Source organism: Cryptotermes secundus, unplaced genomic scaffold (assembly GCF_002891405.2).
Source record: "Cryptotermes secundus unplaced genomic scaffold, Csec_1.0 scaffold1359, whole genome shotgun sequence".
Lineage (NCBI taxonomy): Eukaryota > Metazoa > Arthropoda > Insecta > Blattodea > Kalotermitidae > Cryptotermes > Cryptotermes secundus.
The window spans coordinates 821,928-846,947 of record NW_019734334.1 but is presented as its reverse complement, the minus strand read 5'-3'; the positions used below and the strand labels follow the sequence as shown (position 1 = coordinate 846,947).

General features: G+C 37.6%; 1 protein-coding gene and 1 long non-coding RNA gene across 3 annotated transcripts in view; one reads left to right on the top strand and one right to left on the bottom strand.

Moving 5' to 3' along the window:
• The first annotated feature begins 206 nt into the window (after nt 1-206).
• On the top strand, nt 207-16,056 carry LOC111868707. Of its 2 annotated transcripts, none has more exons than XM_023859623.2 (5): nt 207-304; nt 2,064-2,373; nt 3,073-3,234; nt 9,073-9,180; nt 13,760-16,055. In XM_023859623.2, the coding sequence occupies exons 2-5, from the start codon at nt 2,072-2,074 to the stop codon at nt 14,634-14,636; spliced, it is 1,449 nt and encodes a 482-aa protein (XP_023715391.1). In that variant the 5' UTR covers nt 207-304; nt 2,064-2,071; the 3' UTR covers nt 14,637-16,055. The 2 variants fall into 2 exon arrangements, with proteins under 2 accessions (XP_023715391.1, XP_033609032.1); XM_033753141.1 differs by having other exon boundaries at nt 214-515; nt 13,760-16,056.
• LOC111868710 overlaps nt 12,014-25,020 on the bottom strand; it is a 27,766-nt gene continuing 14,759 nt past the window's right edge. Inside the window, exon 3 of the long non-coding RNA XR_002843550.2 lies at nt 12,014-13,120. This is a non-coding gene — a long non-coding RNA (uncharacterized LOC111868710). The remainder of the gene's footprint in view (nt 13,121-25,020) is intronic.

Here is a 25,020-nt window from a genome sequence, read left to right as displayed (position 1 = left end):
TAAGGTATCTGACTCCACTAGATCTTTTGCTAGCCTCGTTCCCAAAAAGTAAAGAGGGGGTTAGAGAATCCAGAAGAATGTTCTTCCTTCTTCTTATGACTGCTTCTGTTTCTGTGTAGATACGGACACGGGTCACTACATGGAATACAGATCCGTGGATTGAGTGCGGGAAAATATCCAGTTTAGCTCTCATCCATGATCGTCAATGTTCGTCTGTGATAGCAATGTGGCACGTGGTTGTATTAATGTGGCGACTTGAAATTGCACAAAGCATGAAATATAGTCAATAATCTACTAAGTAAAGGTATTTGAAAAATAAAAATAAAGGTGAAACTAATACAGGGGGCAATATCAGTTTAATCTTAGAGTGACTGATGGAGGTGTTAATATTTATGTCAATCGAAACCTTATGTGACATGCTTGTACCTCAGTAACCACCGGTTCTAACGAAGTGGAGACATGTAGTGGAATAGAAGTATAGATTCGTGTATTATTAACCTCGCATGTAGGTGGAGGTGAGTGGTCACTTTCACACCTACCAAGTGAATACTCGAGTAGTACATACTTCTCCCTCATGATCATTTTATCATATCATTCACTGCAGTATAAGATCTGCACTTGAAATGGCATCAGTAGACTTGAGTATGAAGGGTGGGCCATAAAAACCGGCCCTCGCACTGCTACCTTCAATGATCTATTGTGCTTCCCCTTTATTAATCCTACACTTCGAATGAAATATCAGTAGACTTAAGCAGTTGTTTTTGTGAGTCAAATATTATTTGACTAAATAGAGCTGAGCAGGAGGCACTAAGGGATTCCTGTTGGGTTGTAAGTCACTCATGTCATCATGCCTCTTGCCATGTTGTGAAGATGACAGCTGAAATATGTATGATGCTGTACCTGTTGTACACATCTTTAAGGTGCACACAAACTACCTGAAGTGATATTATATGGTATCTGTGATATCAGTTCAAGTGCAGTTTATGAGGTGTCCGTTCCATTCCCGTGGTAAAGCTTATGGCATTTTTCCATTGTAATAAGGGATGTGGATATTTCAGAAGGTATGCGATTTCCAGCAGTAAAGATATTTTGTTAAACAGTATATGAATTACAAAGGCAAAAATAATACCGTCTAATGTGACTATTAAAGTTTTATCACTTGAGGACTTATCACCCTTACATGTTTCGATCCCTACGGATCATCCTCAGAGGGCTTCAGTACTTTCAGAAACTGCTATTACAATAGATGTTAATTATATAGATACACATATTTAATCCTGAAATGNCGCACAATATATGCAATGTTCAACCTTTCACATTCACAGCAGCCTTCCTGGTGTTAAAACTTTTTAAAGTTTTTTTTTAACTTTCTAGATCAAGCTTAAAATTTTTAAACCATACAGGTTCGCGTCAATTCTCCTATTGTTGTTGGAGTGTAAACAACACAGCAGGCCATGAATAAACACGGAGATACTAAGAATCTCCTCTCGCAAGATAAACAGGCGGCACAGGACCAGCCTCCTCCATGAATAACAATAGGAGAATTGACGCGAACCTGTGTGGTTTACAAATTTTAAGCTTGATCTAGAAAGTTAAAAAAAAACTTTAAAAAGTTTTAACACCAGGAAGGCTGCTGTGAATGTGAAAGGTTGAACATTGCATATATTGTGCGTTTTAGACATCATATGTGTATCTATATAATTAACATCTATTGTAATAGTAGTTTCCGAAAGTATTGATGCCCTCTGAGGATGATCCATAGGGATCGAAACATGTAAGGGTGATAAGTCCTCGAGTGATAAAACTTAAATAGTCACATTAGATGGTATTATTTTTGTCTTTGTAATTGTTAGTGTGACGGACCACAATGAAACAAATAAAAAAAAAGTATATGAATTATTTGTCCATAAACATTTTTAAACTGAGTGTTACTATACATTGTTGCATGTGTAGATGTAGGTATTAACTAACAAAAAAAATCAGGTATATGGATAAATGTTTGTTATCTGTCATCTGGGTAATGAACATCTTTTTAATACCAGTTAAATGTTTTAATCTTCCAGTGTGATTAATGGCAAGAGCTGTTATTCATTCTCTCACTGCTAGTCCAAATTTGCAAATTTCAATGAATTCTGAGATGGATAGAAAAGCAACAGCACTGGAGTGTCAGATAACAGCAGACACAAAACCATGGGTTGTTGCCAGTGACAATGTAAATGCAAATGAGATTAATGATACTGGAACAGATGTATATGATCCTCATCACAGTCGAACACTGTTTGTACGATTCCCACGTGGGATCAAAGATAAGTTGGAAGTGAAACGGTTACACCCTGGAATAGAGGCTGTGAGATTCAAACCTCGCATTAAAAGGTATTATTTTTAGTTATAAATGCCCCTGACTTTATTTATTCAGTTGACCTAAGTTGGAAGTGAAACGGTTACACCCTGGAATAGAGGCTGTGAGATTCAAACCTCGCATTAAAAGGTATTATTTTTAGTTATAAATGCCCCTGACTTTATTTATTCAGTTGACCTAAGTGTTTGGTATACATTAGTTTCCTGAATGATGGTCTCTCATAATTTTACGTTGATGGGAAATATTTTTCATGTAATATGAATTTTATTATTATGTTGTAATGTGAGGTGTTCTTTTGTTTATTATGCCTTTTTTGTATGAAGCAGATAAAATGGACACTTAGTGTGGAGTATTATGTACCTCCACGTTTTTTGTTTTCAGAATTACTGGTGGAGTTTGGTGAAATTTAATAGTTTTGGGAATGAGTATTCTGTGACGAATTTCATTTTGGCCATATCAGTATGTTATAACTTCATCTTTACATTAACCTTGAATGAAATGTAAATTTTCATATAAAATGGCTATACAAACAATTTTACTTGTAGAATATGTAGACTGTTTTTGTATGTGTTATGACTGTTGAGATGTTGAGTAAGCAGAAAAGTCACAAGTGAAATTTTTATTAAATAATACGTGATGTATGTGGAGTGTAATTTAAGAATTTTATTTTATTTGTAAACTTTGTTTATTAAAGAAAATGTTTGATATTCCAGGTGGTGCCATATTAGATTCAGCAGTGAAGAACTTGCTAAGAGTGCACTAAAGGAACTAAACCAAAAAGAAGTAAAAGGGGGCAAACTTATTATCAAAGAGACAAAGAAATATAAACTGAACACTTGTGAAAATGAAAGTAAGAAGACACCACAGTTATATCAGTAAGTTACTGTAAATTGATTTTTTCTTTGTCTTACATTTCTAATTTTATGTTTTCACAAAATGAAATATTTCAGCTTCATAGTTGTACATATGGTAAAAGGTAAAATTGTCCCCTGTGCTTAACTAATTAAGCACTATTCCATGAAGGTGTATGGGTGAGTGTATGTATATATCCACAGTTTCTTGACCTAGCTGGAGGTGAGTGGTCAGCTTCATGCCCCTGCTTTTTTACCCCTGGAGAAAATGCCAGGTGGCTGGTTGGGCTCCAGATCTGGTCTGGATGACATGGAGGGGAGAAAATTTTTGACCCTACCAGGACTTGGACCCTGACCCCTTCGTCGTCCAGCACATAATCGCTATACTGACCATGCTATCCTGGCTTGTATTTGTACATATGAGAGATGTTATATACATTTTCTGTAAGCTTAATATAAAATGTACCAGAGCATATCGGACTTCCTTTTAAAGGACAACTAATTAACTAGTTCACCGGCTTACTTTGTCATGCAGAGTCAACAGCTGGTAATTATCGAGTAGAAAGGAGTGATGTCCAACCACCTGTTCATCTGACCAGTTATGATCTGTTATGGATCTCTGTCTTGTATCCAGCTAGCAACCATGCACATTGCTATAGTTGGTGACTGAGACCTAATATCAGTCTGTGAGTCTCAACAAATGAGGTCCAAAATGGCAGTACTTGAGTCCCACAAGGAACTTGAAGTATGACAATATACAGGGATTGGAGAAAATAATGGAAGCCCTATAGATGCTGTACACATTTCTTTATTAATATGGTGTTGACCACCTTTTGCTTTCACTACGGCTGCAGTCCTTCTTGGAATGGACTCATACAATTTTTGAACAGTCTGCAGCGGAATTTTATACCATTCTTCTTGCAGAACATCTTGAAGTTGCTTTAGAGATGTTGGAGGTGGGAATCTGTTTCTTACTCTAGTCGCCAAAACTGACCAGAGTGGTTCATTGATGTTCAGATCTGGTGATTGTTGGCCAGGGAAGATAGTGAAGTTCACCTTCATCCTCTTCAAACTATGACTGAACAGTTCAGCTGTGTGAATGGGGGCATTATCATCTCAGAAAACTGCATCATATTTCAGAAATGTCTGGATCATGGGATACACCTGATTACCCAACCTGTCCATGTACTCCCTTGCAGTAATTCAGCCATGCAGACTAATAATGGGGCCAACGTGATGCTGTACCATCATATTGCTTCCCAAGGCATCGCAGAACCTCCTGCATGTTTCACTGTGGGAACCAAACCAGGCATTCTGGATAGTAGGCTTCCTTGGGTTTTTTCCAAACATATGCTCATCCTGATGCAGCGAACAGCACAAAGGATGATTCATCTGACCATGTTCATCATATCCAGTTATCTGATGTCCAGGTTTTATGGTTGTGAGACCATTGTTTACGCTTCTGAGCATTACCTTAATAATTAGAGGTTTAGCAATTGCAGTCCTACCATGGATGTTGGTTTTGTGAAGCTCATGTCAGTTTTTGTGGAAACAGGGACTTCAAGATGAATGTACAGTTCTGCTGCAGTACTATGATTTTTCGAAACAACACTCAAGGTACAGTTCTCTCCTTTTGCCAGTGTTGATTTTCTCCCACTGTTCTTCACTGATGATGTCTGCCCATGATTCATGTATGCCCACATAACCTTAGAAACTGTCGCTCTCAGTATACCTAATAATGTGGCAGTTTTTACCACATATATTCAAGCTGAATGCACACTAATGATCTGTCCTCTTTCAGAATTGGGTAAGTCTCCCATTTTCTGATTCTTTCAGGAACTGTTACTCAGCACAATTACTAATGCACTGACACAAGCATTACAGAGTGTAAACAAATGGAAGAAGAACATTCAGTGTTGCCAACTGGAGTTCTTTCAATGTAACCTACACAAATTCTGTTCATCAGTTTCTTAGTGTTTCCATTAGTTTTCCATCCCCTGTATATGTGGCTGTTTTGTTATTTGACACTGTCCACAAGTGGGCTTATTGATTAACTGTAATTTGCATCTCTTTGAGTGACAGTGACCTGTGAATTTGAATAGTTATGCACCTAGTGAAAACAGTCAATGTGTGAATGTGATGTGCAAGTACTAGATATCTCTGAGGTAATACCATTTTTGGGGTGTAACTTTGTATGGCTTAGTTTTGTCTTTTAGGCAGGGTATGAACTGATTAGTGATACTGTTACTTTAAAACAGTGATGCCATTGCTTAATGGGTTTTTATGGTGTGCTGTGTGTAAAAACTGTTGAACTTTCCCTGTGATACTGCAGGAAACTAGAATATTGTGTTCTTCATTTCATGGTGTTTTTAGTTTCTGTGTGTTGTTGGATTTGAGGGTCCCTCAGCAGTGACCATAAATGTTTCTATCTTCTGGGAAATAATTCCATGGTAATCAGGTCAAATTCAGTTGTGCTTTTGGAGGAGAAAGTTCCCTTCATCTTTGGGGTTGAAGAGTAGGTCAAGCAAGAAAGCATGATGAAGCAGTCACCAAGTTTGCTACACACTGGTTTCTTGCTAAGCTTACTCTGTGACCCTGATGATGGAGGCAGTATGTTTCTCTGTAATGTCAGTTGACTTTCACTGGACCACATGGCATTGTATCCCAAAAGACAGAACTCTTCTTTCTTTCTGTGCATTGCTGTTTGCAAAATATTCTGCATTAGAAATTAGAAGGTGAATTTCATTTGTGGCTCTGGTGGCATGTTGTGATGCCTATTTTCATTAAGTTCAAAGCAGACTTTGTGTGTTTATTGAAAAATAACCTGTATGGAAATTAAGGTCTATGAATTGGCTTTCTTTGCAACCTTGTAAATATTGTAATATGTGCAATTATTACCACTCTTCATGATCATTGTACAGTAATCACTTCTTAACATACTTGGTCTGACAATAAAGTTTGTGAACTCATCATCGTGAAAGTGCTACATGCCTCATTTCTGAATATCATTGTAGTCACCTTCAAAGTACTACCCTTGGGAAGATATGCACTGATGGCAGTGCCTAGTTCACCCTCAAAACAATTTTGGAACTGGTTTTGTGGAATGGCCTTCAGAGCTGCTGTCATATTACTTCTGATGTCATCAGTATCATCAAAATGCCTTCCTTTCATTATGTCATTTATCTTCAGGAATAGGAAAAAGTCATTGGGGGCTAGATCCAGTGAATAAAGAGAGTGTTCGAGCACAGTTATTTGTTTACTAGCTAAAAACTCCCTCACAGACAGTGCCATGTTAGCAGGTCCTCATGTCAAGATCTTCAGTTAAGATTTTCCTAAGTGTTTCTTGGTCAATATTTGCTTCCTGTGCTGTTCTCCTGACAGTCAGCCAACAATTTTCATGCACTATTTGTCATGCTGTTGCAATATATTCTTCAGTTCTTCTCGTTGCTGGCCATCTGATCTCTCTTCATCAGTGACACTCTCTTCCCTACATCCTACATCGCATGTTTGAGTGCAATGAATCCTGAAAAGTTTTTATTATTTAGAATTCATCAACATATATGACGACTACAGATTTTAGTCATTTTAGAATGAAGACATCATGGCATGCAGTACAATAGTTTAACGTGCATAAAGACACCTGAGGATGGCACATTAGTGCTGAAACATGTAGTGTGGAAGTGAAGAATAAGGTGAAAAAGTGTATACACTGTAAGACGGTTCTCATAAACCATGGACATACTGTATTGCATCGTACAGTTCACTTTTCCTTGTCAGCATGGACAAAATGGACTTCTTCTGTAATTGCCTCTGGGAAAAAACGCTGGCACTGAAAGGCCAGTCCTGGCACAGGGAGAAAGGTGCCAAAGGGGAAGTTAACAGTACTGCTGAGTCTGAACAGTGATGGCAGCAATAAACAGGTGCTGATTGTGGTTGGAAAATCATTGAATCCACATTGTTTTAAAAATATAGAAGAATTTCCTGCAAAGTTCTCATTCGTTCATTCATCAGTAATCTGTCAAGACGACAGGTCCACAGTCTCTTCCAAAACAGTTCCTCCACTTAATGCGATCTAGCGCTTTCTCCTTCAAATGAAAATATCCTCTTCTGTCCCCAGGGTTATCCAGCATCTTCTTACATCTTCTTCCTCGTCTTCTGGTCACTTCTATCCGCCCCTCCATCTTTCCTTCAATAACTTCTTTTAGAAGGCAGTTACCGCGTAAGATATGACCAATCCAATTAGCCTTCTGTTTTCTTATTTCGTGTAGGACATTCCTCAGCTCACTGACTCTAAATAACACTTCTTCATTTCTCACATAATCGGTCCAACTGATATTCTCCATCCTTCTCCAACACCACATTTCAAAGCTTTCCAGGTGTTTCTGATCTGCTGCCCTAAGTGTCCAAGTTTCGGCCCCATACAAAGCAATGCTCCAAATGTAGCATTTCACTAGTTTCTTTCTCAAATTTAAGTCCAATTTGCTGGTAAAAAGATTCTTCTTGCTAAATGCAGCTTTTGCCATGGCAATTCTAGATTTAATTTCACACGTACTATGCAAATAAAAAAGCATAGATGACCATGATCATATTCACCAAGTTTGTAAGGGCAGTGGATGCCCCCATGGATGTGCAGACTAGAAAAATTTTCTTGTCTATGGACAGTTGTGCTGCTCAGTTGTAGGATAGATCATCTTGAATGAATGTGAAAGTTACGTGTTTTGCACCAAACTGCACAGGTATGTCACAACCTCTGAATTTGGGCATCATAAAATGTTTCAAATGGTATTACAGGACACACCTAGTACAAAAAGCTGTCTGCTGCATGGATTCAGGAAAGGATGTTGAGTTAAGTCAGTGTTATGCAATACAATTCACAGCAGTGGCTTTACAATAAGTCATGCAATCCACAGTTGTGAATTGTTTTCATCATTGCAGCTGTGGGCTTGAATGTCACACAAAAGCGTACATGGACGGTACTGAGGAAGAGGCTGATGCAGTCCATGAGGACTGAATTTGGCTTGACACTGAGGATGATGGCGGCCTCAGTTCACACTCTTCTGTAGACATTGAGCTTGCAACATGCACTGATTTCAGCATTGTTGAATTGTGCATTGATCACAAGGGTGGGCGAGCGGTGAAGGCGAGGGAGGAGCTAACCACGAACCTAACCAGTGCCAAGTTTTATTGAAACACATGTTGCTTTCAGAACTGTTTAATCACTCTTTTACCCCAATGACTTTGACTGTTTTGTCTGAAATGTAATGTTTCCCCTAACCAATTTACAGTAACAGATTTCTTTGTAAAAAATTATTTAGAAGCAAGCATTTTGAAGTTACTTTTATTTGTTTATTATTTTTGTAGGCCTAAGTAGAAAATGTGTAGTTTTTGTGTGTTTATGATACATTAAATATTTTCCCACAGTTGTTTACCTTTTTTGATGTTTTTTTAGTTTCCCAAGCTCTCTTGAGAAATGTTGGGTAAAGGGTTCAGTTTACTTTTCTCCTTGTAAGCTATACGATATGAGTTGTGAAAAGGCATTCATTAAGTGAGATGAGAGATACATGAGAAGAATAACCAGTGTTCAGATTTTGGGTGTAGCATTGGAATGTTCCTCTTTACCACAATGTGCAAACCCCATTAAACCAGACCTGACTCCAGCCATGGAATACATAGGCACTTTCTTTCTTTGATGCTGGAAGCTAACCACGTAGCTCGTCCTTGCTAGTGTGCTTGCTTTTGTTGTTGGATCATAAATTTTTTTGCAATTATATTGTTAGCATAGACTGTGGGGAATAGGAGTTTTATTTAATTCCTTAAAATATATTATGTACATGAGTACATGTTTTTTATATCTACTGACAGGCTGTATGTGAAGAATTTACCAGAAAATGTGACAGAGAGTGAAATTACCTCAGCATTCCCTGGCTGTATGCATGTACACATGTTCACACCAAAGAAGAAGGGATCTTTGTAAGTATTTTTGATTGATATATGATCGAATGGAAATAAATTTGAACCTCTCTTTCTCATAATTTTTAAAGAAAAAAGTGAAATTGGTTTAAGAAATGTTATAATATTTTTATGTGATATGGCATATACAAAGTGTTCAGTTGAGATGGAAATGTGCTGCTTGCAACAGTGCTTCCACAGTTTACCATGTGACTTTATGGGCAAAATTACAGGATATTACATACATGTGGTGCTGACTCTTCAGTCTTTGCTGTAATGGAACTTAGAGCAGGTTGCTCTAAGAAGGCTACACAGTTTTACCATATTGTATAAGGACTGCTTGAAATAGAACTGGTTACTGTAAAAAGCCTAGACATACTTAACCATATTGTATAAGAATTGCTGGAAGTGACCCCCCTTCTTTCAAGTATGCCTTGTAGCACGTAAACAATTATTGTGACACTTTCTGACATTCATCTCTGAAAACTAAGGAACTGTGTGTGTGCTTCAGCAGTGGGAGGGTTATGTTATCATGCTAGAATTAACCACAGTTTACTGAAAGAATATCAGATCATTGACTCGATGTGTATGTAAACATGCCACACCCATACTTTTACACTGTGTAATGGCTTTTGTTTAATGACATCGAGAACAGAAGTGAATTCTTGCTGCATAATTTGGTTGTTTAAGTTCTATTATTCAGAAAAAAAAATTAATCTTGTGGCCTTCAATGTAGTTCCTGACGAGACCTCAGGTTCTTGTGCCTGTCATTTTAACTGTTTGTGAGGACTGATTTTTGACTGTGTTTGAATATCTTGAACTGTGTCTTCACCACATTCCTCCTGGATGGTCTCTCTTATCATAAACTGAACCAGTGGTCTGCCACTTTTTGATGGGCTTTGATATGCCTGATTTTTTGAGAAGTTTCTTTTGTGTGAAGGATTTGATTGTGAAAACTCATTGATGAATTGCATACCTCACTGCAGGAGTAACAAATCCTACTTTAAGACAAAGGGATCTTTAGAAACAGAACCTTTAGTAACTACAGTACCAGTTGCTGTATGCTTGTTTACTGTGCAAGTGGTTCATCATGATGACAAGTAATGGGGTGAGTGCAGACAAGACCCTTGTCTATATTCACAATGTTGATATCATTCTTGTTTGAACTCTGTGTATAATAAACATAGCATGTGTACAAGGTGTATACCACTTCTGCTTAGTATTTTGAAATTGCTAACAATGAAGATTTTATGGCTTTCCTCCATCTGTTCATGCAGTTGGTGGGCTGGGTTACTTGATTCTCCTTGCCACCATTAACAGTGGCCCTTACATCTCTGACAGTATGCTACATTGGCTGAAGGAATCATTGTTGCATTGTTCAGCAGCATAGTGTGGTTATTCTGCAGTTCCTGCTTTACAGATAAATAATTGAATGCTAGATTACCGATGCAACTACATGCTCAGGTGATGATGTTTCAAACTTAGCTATTCACTGAGCTTTCAAATGAATAAATATGTGGTACAGTCGTTAAGTTCGTGGGCTGTGGTCTTATCGCATCATATTACAAGGCATTCACATACACTTAACGCAGTTCCACATCAGCCCTCAAAGTAGTTGTCGTTGGCCGCTACGCAAGTCTGCCAACGATGATATAGCTGCCAAAAACATAGCTGAAACATATTGGCAGGAAATTCTTGTACAGTGTCTCTTGTGGTATTGACGACCTCCTCAGACAACTGAAATTTACGACCACGTAGCTTTGCTTTCAAGCGGTGAAAGAGAAAGAAATCACATGGTGTGAGATCAAGTGAGTATGGAGTGTGTGGCAAAATGATGACCTGTTGCCTTGCCAGTTCCTCTTGGACAAGACCACAGCGATGTGCAGGGGTGTTGTCATGTAGCAACAGCCAATTCTTCATACGCCAAATGTTTCGCTAGTGGATTTGCCTAGTTTTTGGCAGAACTTTTTTAATTTAAATTCTCATAGTGGGGCGTGAAGTCCAACTGGGTCCACTCGGCACGGCGGCCTCTGATTGGCCTATTGTAGCCTGCCCCGGGTGATTATGATGATGGAGAATTTGGTGGAATGAAGATTGGAAGGGGAAACCGAAGTACTCTGAGAAAACCTGCCCCAGCACCACTTTGTCCACCACAAATATCACTTGACCAGACCCGGGATCGAACCTGGGCTGCCGCAGTGGGAAGCCAGCGACTAACCGCTTGAGCTATGGCACGGCCTTTTAGCAGAACTTGATGTTTGCCCATTGTTCAAACTGCCACATTTTTTATTTCTGCCACTTGCATTTAACTGCAGTTCACTATAGAGGCCATAGTTCTGCTTACACTGTTTGCACACAACTGCCTCTTGCTGTGACAAGAGATTAACTGACAGGGCATCATATCGTGCCCCAACCTATCCGCTGTAGTGCACTGCAACGACACTTTGCAGCCAGTCAACGAACTTATTGACTATGGTAGTATATTTCCATCTGTTAATTGTTCTTACCAATCAGTTATCTGTTTTTTCATAAACTTTACAAAAATAGTTTAATTTTTTAATATGTGCACAACACTACTGCGATTAGTTGTCTTGTGTTGTATGGAACAGGTGAGCAGAAATACACACACTGTCTTTTTCTTGTCTTGCTGGCAGTGTGGAAGATAACTCTATCATGCAGGTATTTTTGGGCAACCTGGTTTTATATCAGAAATTGGACGATTTATGCACTTCGCCTGGAGAATGGTGGCAAAGAAATATTTGTCTTTGAGATTTGAAGTTTTCTTGGCAGTGAAGATTCTTATGGATACTCTTTGTTCTTATAAGTGTTTTGGAGGAACATGCTGTGCCTAACACTTCTGCTTTGAAGGTGAGGGCAGTACTATATATTTTTCTAAAATGCCAGCAACTACCTACCAGACTACACGGTGTCAACCCAGAAACCATGATATGAATTTTTTGGTCTTTGCCATATTTCTCTCCAACTTACCTCTTAGAGGACATATTGCTTAGAACAATTTTCTGAAAAGGTCATTAACCCATGTCACTTTTCTGTGGAGCCTGATTTTTCTGTGCACTAACTAATGGCCCTTTACATGCACTATTATACAGAGTTTCAGATCTTGATTCTGTCTTTAAAAAAAACCAGTAATACACTCTGTTTGAATAAATAAAATTCAGTTGGCCTTGACTTATGTGTGTATATATGTGCAGGCACATACAAAGTCTAGTTTTGTGCTGCGTTTTCTGTGCCTTACCAATATAATTAAAAATGATAATTCAGTTTTTCAAAAGTAGCATGACTATTTTATAGCGTCTTGGATGGAATGAAGCAGTGTTCATGGGAAACAGAAGGGGGGAACAGATTTAACAAGAAGAGGAGAAAGGAATTAAACTTTTGTGTATTATGCTTGGAAGTATAAGAAGTCAAGTTCCATGCATAACATTTCATTAACATGAATTTTTGTTTCCCTGGCTTGAAACTGTTATACTGTTTCTATATACAGTGCATTCCTAGTTTTCAGCACATTTTGGGAATGGGATGTTCCAGGTGTATGAATTTGCTGGTGGCATGAGAAACTTAAAAGCAAACCTTTTATGTGATTTTCATCTTTTGCTAGTCTTTTACATATTTCCATTTTCTATTTCAAACATAAAACAACAAAGTTTTGCCTTAATTCTGCGTGTGAGTCCCCATAGGTGGCAGTGGATTGGTGGGTGAAAGATCTTGTATATGCTGTAATGCCATTACAAATTCTACTAGCCTCTACAGTGATTATGGATCACTCTTAACTGTAGTGGCACCTGCATGAGGTAGGATGATGGGTAGCAGTGTTAGTGGCAGCTGGGAGCGCTGCTGTGTGGCGGATGAACATATGCTGGTTGTGTGAGAATCCTGGATTCTTGGATACTCATAACCTGGCTCAAGTTTCCTATCCAAGCATTTTGGAGCATACTTTTTCCTGGAACAGATTAATAAAGACAGCCAGGATAGTGCAGTCAGTATAGTGACTGGCTATGGGCTGAAGACTGAGGGGTCGGTGTTCGAGTCCCGGTAGGGTCAAGAATTTTCTCCACATGCAGACTGGCTCTGGGGCCCACCCAACCTCCTATGTAATGGGTACTTACTTAGTTATGGAGCTGAGCCCTTCTTGAGGAGAAGCCAAATCTGCAGCTCCTCAAGAATTTAACCGAAGATAGTTGAGATAATAACAATAAAGAAATTGTGATAATAATAAAAAAGAATATAACATGCTCTACATTAATACAGTAACATTTCATATCATCGTGGACTGATGGACTGACATTTCCCCCTCCCCACACTTTCACTTCACCTCATTTATCACTTTCCTAACCCTTTTTTTTTTTAAATACTTGAACAGGAGAAAGTGCCTAAAGCATCTGCAGGTAGCTGGTTCCAGAGCTGGATGGTCCTATTTACAAAGGCATATTTTCCGATATCTGTCCTTTGCTTTTTTCTCCTAATTTTCCTATCATGGTCGACCCTGCTCAGATGTGTTAAAATTATTTATTTTGTAATAAATATAGCTTTTCATTTTGCATCAATACATTGCATGTTTGGTATGTTAATGTATTTACAGAGGAGCCATCATTGGATTTAAAACACTGGATAAGATGGAAGCCATTATTTCCAGCACCAAAGTGCATAAAGTTAGAGACAAGGACGTTTCTGTATCTTATGCACCTGCACACAGCCAGTTAAAACAGGAACAGCAGGAAGTAAATAATCATACTGAAATCTCAAAGGATGTTTCCCGTAATTGTATTTTAACAACAGTTTCCTCACCAGAGATTAAAATTAATTCTGTGAGGAAACAGAAAACTGTTCTGACATCTGAGTGTCCTGGTAAGATGGTAGATACTCGTCTTCCACAGTTCAAGAATGAAGGAAATGATAGAGACAGTGATGACAGTGGAGAAGATGGCGGATGTAATGAGGATACAGAAATGGACACACAGGACTGTACTGGATGTAATGGTGAGGGCACTGACAGTGCTGGTTCTGATGATGATAGTGATGATCTTTCACAGTATAAACCAATTAAATTGGAAGGCAAGGATACTAAAAATAGTGATGATTTTTCAGAAGACAACATAAATGAAATTAAGTTTGAAGTTACCGAAACTAGTGAGGATGATGGTGATGATTTTTCACAGTACAGAGCAATTAAATTAGAAGATAAAAGAGGTAAAGATGATGATTTTTTGCAGTACAAAGCAATTAAGTTAGAAGATGAGGTTACTGATCCTACCGATGAAGAAGATGGTGATTTATTACAGTACAAAGCAATTGAATTGGAAGGTAATGTGACTAAAACTAGTAGTGTTGGTGATGATGATGAAGATGACGACTTTTCGCAGTACAAAGCAATTGAATTGGAAGATGATATTTCTAAAACTGATGATGATTTTTCACAATACAAACCAATTGAATTGGAAGATGAAGTTACTGAATGATGACGATGAGGGCAAAGAGGTGTTTGTAGTGATTTTTCATAAGACAAAGCAGTTGCAACAGGTGGTGAGGTTATTGAAATTTGCGATGGAGATAGTGGTAGAATTTATGTTAGTAATGATGACTGAGATTGTAGTGACAGCATTAAAAGATGTTGATAAGAGTAGTCCAAACCCAGTAATTCTGAAGAGTAGCATTGTTGGTAGTCATTATGTGTTGCATCCTGTTGTGTGTCATTGAAAATAGTGTGTCTATAGTATGTCAACAAAGCAATTCAGATGAAAGTAATAACAAAAGTTATTTAGATTAATAATAATCACAACATGTTTTGACCCTTCTTGAGTCATCAGGTGTATCTCTGTGTACTTAGGTTCTGTAATTTTGTTCAGTGTGAATCCATATTTTTCTTCATATTTGACCATATGTTTATGTGATTATTGCTTAGTGAACCTCTGGTTTGTTTACTGTTCTGTTTTGAGCCATCTTGATATTAAATTAAATTTAATTTATTTTAAAATTAATTTGAAAGTAATAAGATTTAAAAGAATTTTAACACTACAATCTAGTGTGTATGGGTTCATATTAAATTGTCAAGTTGCATGTTTATGGATAAATAGTTTAAGATGGTTGTGAATGCCTATTTGACATTGTAATGATACACTGGCTATCCCTGTCTTGGTTCTTCTTTGGTAGTGATGTTATGGGTATCTTGCTCTGCATGTTCATATGTGTTACCTCTTTATTTATACCGTATAGGAGTGTAGGTTGAGATATATGTCATCATGCTTTCTTTGTGTTGCGTAGTGTAGCTCAACTTGTTCTGTATTTGGTCATTTAGACTTTATCAAAGTTATCTTACTTTTGGGTCTAGCCTTTGTTATTATTTTTACCTGAATTGTTGTGTTAACAAATAGAAATATACTATACTATAATATACTATATAATATACTATACTGTACTATACTATACTATACTATACTTGTTGCAGTGTACAGTATACACCATCGTCAGAATCCTTTCAATTCTATCAGAAATATACTATTTTATTGTTGGTAGTGATGGTAAGAACAATGTTGGTAATAGTCTTGATATTGATGCAGAAAATTTAGATTTTGAATATAACAACAGTTGTAGAGAAGTAGTTTGTTAAAAAACTTGCGTAAATAAATACATACTTCTGTTTAGCTGGTGAAACATTACATGAATTCAGTACGTGTATTAAAATTGCTGAGACAGTACTGTATGTTGATCAGAGTAAAAATGCAGCTGTATTTTAACGGGTTTGAAAACTTTACCTTGACAAAAATAAAATAAAATAAATCAAACCTAAGTAAACTACAAAACAAAAACTGATTTATTTCTAGTCACCTTTCTCATTATCCATTAGAAATCAAATGAGTCCATTTCCTGCTTACCCTGAGAAGGGTAGATCCAGAACCAGATTCAGACCTATCACCCTTAGGCAGCATGTACTCAAAATTAACCAGAAGATCTGAAGAAAGGTGGCTTCATCAGGGTGTAGAGTGGCATTGGTTGCTGTGGAGTCCCAGTACATTTTTCACAGTGACTGCTCAAATTAGGGGATTTATACAAATTTCCCCAAAATTAATTAGACTAATTTCTTGATTATAATTTAATTTGCTTATATTTGTTAATGCTGTCTAATGTTCAGTTATCTCATAATTTGTATATTTTTTTAACTTAACATTTGTGTTTCTTCGAAATGTGCAATGTATACTCCTTTAAATAATTTTGTGGGGAGAGTTAATCAGTTATTTTTAGTAAATGGTTTAAAAGGAAAATGCATATTTAGTCGTACTGCATAACATTTGCTATTTGCAATGGAAGAGACGTTAATGTAAATCACATAGTTTCCACAATAACATTAAATGAAGTTTCAGACCATACATTGAAAATGCTGCAGTTGCTTTAACCTGGAAATTCAGTGTTGTGTTAAGGAATGGATGTGAGGAACAGCCTATATGCTAGGAAACCTGCAGTACAGGAAACTTCATATAAAGTTTTATGAATATTGTTTTCATATTGTGGCATGTCTGCTGAAAGTCGGAATGGTTTAATCAACAGAGATGGCCATTGCAGGGCAATAGCCCTGTGAACACATTTCCACGGCCACCAGTTCACGTGACCATGGTCGTGCTTACAACAGAGGAGCACATTCACGCCTGCTGTGACATTACACAACAGTAGGAGTGCTGTGGCAAGGTGTGTTGCCATGCATTCCCGCACCAGGAGGACAGTGCTGCTACAGTCGGACACGTGATGTCACGTCCACATCAACAGAGGAATGGTGTTCTCTGTTTGAGTCCGTTCTGATGCTGTATCATACACCGTGAGAGGGTTAGTTAATCATGTAAAATATTTGTGATCTACGATTAGAGGATTACATGGAGACAGCACATAAAAATGATTGAAGCCAAGGCCTTAAGAACATTTATTAGAATCGACTCTCTATTCAGTAGTAAGCGTTTAAGTGCTAACTTTTACCCTCCATAAAGCACTGATTAAAAGGGGCAGTCAAATGAAAATGGGTCACAGTGCATAACTCACAGCGTGCAAGTTGGTAACACTGGTATTTGCTTACGGTACAAACACCTGGTGGGGACTCGGGAAAGCACAGTGACAACATGCCCTTGCACACTAGTCGTTTGTTTATTGTGCTGGAAGTAAGGTTAGCGCTATGTGTGGTCATCCAACATCAGTAATGGAAGTGGGTAAAGAAGAACAGTGAAGCGTAGTGCACTTTTTGACTGATGAAGGAGTAGGAGGATGAGAAATTCATCCTCGCATGTCTGTTGTTTACAGCAAACACAGCATGTCATGTTCACATGTGCTGGCATGGCACAAGAGATTCTGAGAGGGATGTGTGTCACTGCAAGATGATGCTGGTCCAGGACAGGCTCATTGTGTCACTCCTGATGTTAGTGCTGCGTTGGATGATCATATCTGGGCAAACCAATGGATCACTGTGGAAGAAGTTAGTATTTTGATGGGAATAAGTCACAGTTCCGTACACACCATTGTGACAAAACACCTGCTGTACCACAAAATCTGCATGCAGTGGGTTCCACATCAACTCATGGAGGAACAGAAAACTCAGAGAATGGCTGCATCACTGGGTCACTTGCAACCATACCATGAGGAAGAATATAACTTTCTGTCCCATATTGCCACTGGGAATGAAACTCAGTGCCACCATTTTGAACTCGAGAGCAAAGGGCAGAGCCAACAGTGGAAACATGAATTCTCCCCCACTGAAGAAATCAAAAGATGTACACACAAGTTCTGGTAAAGTGATGATGATGTTCTTCGACTGCAAGGGCCCTCTGCTTTTCGAGTTTCTCGAGCATGGGGCCACAATCAGTGCACAGCACTATGAAGACACTTTGCAGAAACTGAGGCATGCCATAAAGTCAAAACGCCCTGGAATGCTACTGAACGGCATTACCCTTCTTCATGATAATGTGCGCCCCCACACTGCCAACTCTGTGAGGAGCTACAGAGATGTGGTTGGGAAGTGCTTCAGCGATCCCCCTACAGCCCAGATCTCTCCCCATGTGATTTTCACATTTTTGGAGACCTGAAGAGAGACATTTGTGGACGTCGGTTTGCATTGGACAAAGACGTGGCTGGGTAAAGATGTGGTTCTGTAGACAGCCCACTAGCTTTTTCAAGGATGGGATTGACCATCTTATCTCCCAGTGGGATAAATGTATTAACAGTTTTGGAGCTTACTTTTGAGGTAAGAAATGTTCTTTAATATGTTTTGCCTTCTGACACATTTTCATTTGACTGCTGCTCATATGTAGTAAAGTAACACTCTGTGGTATGTCTTTCTTAGTATTTACTAATAAACCTTGGAGCTCCCTACATGGGCCTTCATATAGTATGTGGAATTATATTGTGATATTTAAATTTTGTATCTATAATTCCTGACCTTTTATTATATTTTACTTAAAATGTTTTGCGTAAAATTTTAAGCTATATTTGCACTATAGACCGTACATACAAATTTAATAATGCATTAATGCGTATGTTTCACCTGATGATGACCACAAGATGGTCAAAACATGTAATGAATAAGAAGTATTTAAATATTGTCTTTTAATTAATTTCTGATGAAACTGTTGTTATACACAAAATACTAATACATGTTACACACACATGGGCAGATAGATGAGGGCATACCCTCAAAAATTTAACTCAAGGACAGAAGCGCAGCATTTTCTTCAGCAGTTTTAGACACACCTGAAGATGACCAATGTTGGTTGAAACTTATAGTGTGCATACACTGGTGATGTAGAAATTTTAAATTTCAAAACTTCTAAAGGTTTGAAAAAGCAAGTTGCATGTAAGATGGCTAATTACTAATGGGGAATAAATTACTTTCTAGGATTATGCCTGATGTCAGGAGAGAGTCTAGAGTAACTCATAAGACTCGCCAGAATGAATGAAACATCATATCATTAGCCTACATAAAGTACTCTTCCTTGGTGCGCTAGCTTTTGGAATACTTTGGATGATTTTGATGTAATAGCAACAAAATTAAAATCACCTTTGCTCATCAGCCCTCTGAACTCCTATGTGTCAGGACACTTCTAACAGTATTTAAATTGAAACACAAGTGGAAAAGTTTACTCCAGTTTAATTTAGAGAATACATATTTTTTCTATTTTGCATACCAAATTTCCACTGACATTCTTTTTTTTACAGTTAAACATTTACTGTTGTGTAGATAATATGTATAATGAAAGTTGCAGATAATGCTGAGATCCATATTTTGTGTTATGAACTAATGTCTTTTTGTTCAGTTGTTCAATTTATTTATGTTCCATAAATCCAGATACATGTAGACACCGTAGGAGACAGAAAAAGTGAAATACAATATAAATACAATAACAGTCTAATTAAAAAATGAATAAGATTACAAATTACATAAATATAAGTTAAATGTACTTATGCCTCACAATTTGAGCCTGTTAACAGGAACACTGTCAATGAGTACATTGCTAATAAGTCATAAGATTATAAATTACATAGATACAAGTTAATTATACTTGTGCATCACAGTTTGAGCCTTTTGTCAAGAATGATATCAATGTGTACATTGTTAAAAGTTATGAAATATGTAAGTAAAAGTAAAAGCAAGCAAGCAATCTCCATTCATAGATCCATAGAGCCCCATAAGGTAGACTTGTGAATACAGTAAAATACGGTAAAAAATGGCAAGCGGTACAACAACAACAACATAGATAAAAATATTCTTCCAATGAGTATAATTTAATTGCTGGTATACAGTTATTTTATCTCATTGGCTATAAATTACTTATTCATTCATTCATTCCTTCATTTACACTCATTGAGCCTTACTTGGCTGGTAAACTAAAATAAACAGTGACAACCAAATAGATTACGTGGCTTGCCTGGGTACAGTTAGACAAACGCTCAAACACATATTGTCCAGACAACCGCTATGCAATGTGTGTGACTTCAAGCATGCATCAAACTATTAACGAATAACACTGCAATAAGCAAATATGAAATATACTGCCATTCATTAAACATGTAATGAGCCAGGATCTTTAATCAATATTGTGGTTAAAATATTCCTCCAATGAGTAAAATAGGAGTAGAAATCTTTTTAAAGCAAATTTATATTGTTTAATATCATGAGATATGTTCCTTATGCTAGGAGGGAGGCTGTTAAAAACCTTAATATCAAAATAATATGTTCCTTTTTGGAGTGCTGACAAATTGCATGTAGGATAGTGAAGGTTATTGTTGTGTCTTGTATTAATGCCATGAATTTGAGAGTTATTTTTAAATTGTTTTCTGTTTTCGGCCATAAATAACAAGAGAGAAAATATATACTATGATTAGAGGGGCAAAATTTTCGGTTTTTTAAACAATTCCCTACAAGTGTCTCTTTACCTAGAATTAGTGATGATTCTAATTGCCCTTTTCTGGAACCTAAAAGTAAGGATACTATGGGAAGACTTGCCCCAGAAGATCAAACCATAAGTCACTACAGAATGAAAGTATGAGAAATAAATCATTCTCATTGTTTCCTGTGACACATAAGGCTTAATAGCCCTGACTTCATAACAGGTAGAGCTCAATTTAGTCACGAGCCAGTCGACGTGTCCTTTCCATGACAACATATCGTCAATAGTTAATCCGAGAAATCTTGTGTTGTTAGATTTGGCAGGCTGATTGTTGCCATGGACAATGTGCATATCCATTGCCTGGCTAGTCTTAGTTGTAAAATGTATAAAATAAGTCTTATGAAGATTTAGTGTCAATAAATTGGCTTCAAACCAGTCATTTATGTCTTGGAAAGTTTGAGTAATATTGTTTTCATAATTTACAGGGTAGGAATTAATAATAATAATAATGCTAGTATCATCTGCGAAAAGGACAGGTTTGGATTTGCTGTTTATAGTATTTGGCAAGTCATTTATATATAAAAGAAACAGTAAAGGTCCCAAAATAGATCCATGGGGAACACCATTATTAACTGTGCCCCATTCAGAATCAGTATGCCAATTATCGATTAGAACTCTCTGGTATCTGTCCTTGAGGTAAGATTTTACCAATGCATTGGCCCTTCCAACTATCCCATAAAATTCCAGTTTAGATAGTAAAATATCAAAATTGACACAATCAAAAGCTTTTTTCAAATCACAGAAAATGCCACCAACTAGTATCTTATTATTGAGCGCAGTTAATATTTTATTAAGACGTTTGTACATGGCTTTTCCTGTAGATGAACTGCTTCTAAAGTAATGCTGTCCATTTACTAATATGTTGTTGGCCGTTACATGTTGGTTCAGTCTGATATATATAAACTTTTCCACTACTTTTGGAAAGGATGATAATAATGATATAGGTTTGTAATTAGTCATATTGGTTCTGTCCCCATTTTTAAATAGTATTATTTCAGTATATTTCAGCCGAGAGGGGAAGACACCAGTTGAGAGAACTCTATTGCAGATATGAGTTAGAGGAGAGCTTATAAATGGGGCGCTAATTTTTAGAATTTTAAGCGAGATTTCATCATCACTGGCGCGACAGCCCTTTGTGAGCCCTGGCCTTCCTAAGGATTGCTTACCCTTCTCCATTTGATGTTACATTCCTCCAGTTCTTTACACCCAAAATTCTTATGTCCTGCCACACACATTCTTCCCATCTCAATCTTGGTCTTCCCACTTTCCTATTTCCTTCTGGTTTAGTATTAAATATTTTCTTAATCATTCTGTTCTCGCTGGCACGTATTGTGTGTCCAGCCCATTCAAGCGTTTTCACCTTTATAAATCCAATAATGTCCGGTTCATTAAATAGTTTGTATAGCTCATGATTATACCTCTTCCTCCATGTTCCATTTTCTTCCACTGGCCCAAAGATCCTCCTTTCAAATATACTTAACAGTCTTTCATCCAATCTTGACAGTGGGCAGGTCTCAGAGGCACTGATCTTATAAGTACTTTATACATCATAGTTTTTGTTTTCCTGGGTATTCGTTGGGATTTCAGGTGTTTCCTAAGGCCATGGAGACGTTTATTTGGCTCAAGTACATGCTGTTTTTATTTCATCACTGATGTTATTTTTACAGTTAACTTCTGATCCAAGGTAAGTAAAACTACATACAACCTCAAATTTATATGAGCCAATTTCAATATATGCAGGTCCATTAGCACAGTCTTTCTTGGTTACCGGCATGTACTTTGTTTTATTTTGGTTAATTTGTAAATTCATCTTTTTTGCTGCTCTTTCCAAATTAAGAAAATCTTCTTTCATAGATTTTTGTGTTATACCAATTATATCAATATCATCTGCAAATGCCAAAATTTGAACTGACTTATAGAATATAGTTCCCCTTGTGTTAATGCCTGCATCTCTAACTCCCTTCTCTAATGCTATATTGAACAAAAGGCAGGCTAGGGAATCCCCTTGTCAAACTCCATTTCTAGTTAATATAGGACTGGACAACATATTAAAATCAAAACGAAAATTTCGTTGCCACGGTTATTCCTAGGCAGCGATCCTAATCTTAATTTGGCATTGGGTCTTTCTCATAGTGGCTCTGGCTAAGGCAATTAACCTCCGTGGAATGTGCATCTCTTCCATTGCCAGATAAAGACTATCTCCATCTATGGAGTCTTAGGCTGATCGGAAGTCAATGAAAAGATGATGTGTTTCAATGTGGAATTCATCACACTTTTCAAGGACCTGGCGAATAGTGAAAATCTGATCATTAGTTGATCTTCCTTGACGAAACCCACATTGGTAATCCCCAGTTATGCCTTCCACAAAGGGAGAGTGTCTGTTAAATGGAATGTTGGAAAATATTTTATATGCTATGCACAACAGACTAATTCCTCTGAGATTATTTCAGTTATCCATATCTTAACTATTAGCTGATGTAAGTGCTTAGCATATTCTGGGCCTCCAAATTTCACTAATTCTGCCGTGATGATATCCATTCCTGGAGCTTTATTATTTTTCAATTTTTTGATAGCTTGTTCTACTTCTTTTATGGTTGGTGCTGGCTCTTCAGCCTCAAAATTTCTTTGATTCCGGTCTATGGTCATACCTTCCACTTCTTCAGAGGCATTACCATTTAATAATTCTTCAAAATATTGCCCCCATCTTTCCAATATTGCTTCATCACTACTCAATATCATGCCTTCTTTATCTCTATATAAGGTTGTTCTAGGTCAAAAGTCCTTTCAACTATTGTTTAGTTTTTGATAAAACACTCCAATTTCGTTTGAACTTCTTAAATGCTCCAATTCAATCAGTTCTTGTTTATCATATTCCCTTTTCTTCTTTTTATGCAATCTTCTTTCTTTTCTTCTCGCTTCATGGTATTCTTCCATGGCCCCTTGAGTATGGTTCCTNAACTGGAATAGTAAATTTTCAAGTAAGTGTCTAAAAAGGAGTTAAACATTATATTAACATCATCACTAGAAAATGTTGAGTCCCATGTTTCATAACTCAGTGTAATTAAAAAGTCATTTATTGTGTGTTTGTTTATTTTCCTTATTATTTTAAATTGTTTATTATGTGTTCTCATGTTTATTGTTTTAAATGTTATGGATTGTGCATCATGATCAGACAATCCATTTATTATAGTCCTTACAGAATAATTTTCCCTTCTAGTAATATTGATGAAAATACTATCAATGGCTGTAGCAGAATTTCCTTGAACTCTGGTAGGAAAATTTATCATACTTATTAAATTATAAGTTTTCAATAAGGTATCTAACTTGTTTTCTTTTCACTATCAAGAAGATAATTTATATTGTGGGAACATCCCACATTATCACGCATTTCTGCAACGGTCGCTCTTCACATCACTTTTCACCATCACTCGCGCTAACCAATCAGATTGCCTCAAACCTTCGCATTTATACAGCGCCTCCTGCTAGCCAGCATCTACGTCAGTACGCGCACTAGCCAATCAATTCTTCCTCCTCAATTTCGAGTTTCGCTCCGCCCACCAAGCAGTGTATAAAAAATGGACAGCTCCAACGGTGAGTTATCAGTCTGACTTCAGTCTTCGATCAAGCTACACCAGCCAGCAGGCTTCGTCGCCAGCACTCGGTCTACGGAGGCATCGGCAGGCTGCTCCAGGCAAGACTGCCTCGGCCCTCCGGCTCTCTCACACCCGACTCACTGGGGCACCGCGCCTGGACTCGCCGGTGGTCATGTTGCTGTCCGACCCACTGGGCATCTGGCGTAGCCACTGCCTCATAACTCCTACGACCGCGCTCAACGACTAGCCTTTCACCAGCAGCCACCGCGCCGCGATCAAGCAACCTCCAACTCACGCTGCTGCACGGCAACCAAGCAAACTCCAGCCATGGCCACACTGCGGCCCGGCCACTCACCACAACTAGCCTCTCTCCTTACCGGCGCGCGCCGCGCTACCTCTCCGATCAAGCACCTCAGCAACCGCGGTCCTTTTCAGGACCAACAAACTGTTCCGAAGAAGTGGGTTGTCATCGGAGTAATGACAAGACTGCATCAAGAGCCCCACAATATTAATATCCCCACAAATAATATATTCTTGTGTTCAGGTATATAGGTTTCTAAGTACGGTATCTGGTTTTGTTATGAATGTATCTATGTTTCCAGTCGGAGCTCTATATATTGTAATTATACACAGTCTGTTGGAGGTCAGGTTTAAATTTACCTCAAAATCTTTTTCTTTACAATATTTTTTTAGGTCTATATTTACAAATTTCAAGCTTGTGCATAGATAGATGCATACTCCTCCTTTTTCATACAAGGTTCTACAATAGTTTGCTCCTAGTTTATAAGAATCTATGTACAGCTGTTGCAATTCCAAGAAATTCATGTGAT

What these genes read in the sequence shown, in the direction of transcription:
- LOC111868707 (XM_033753141.1), top strand. Translation starts at nt 2,072, where the DNA reads ATGGCAAGAGCTGTTATTCATTCTCTCACTGCTAGTCCAAATTTGCAA. An exon ending in TTCAAACCTCGCATTAAAAG is followed by an intron (nt 2,374 to 3,072) that starts GTATTATTTTTA and finishes TTGATATTCCAG; the next exon opens with GTGGTGCCATATTAGATTCA. An exon ending in CCAAAGAAGAAGGGATCTTT is followed by an intron (nt 9,181 to 13,759) that starts GTAAGTATTTTT and finishes ATGTATTTACAG; the next exon opens with AGGAGCCATCATTGGATTTA.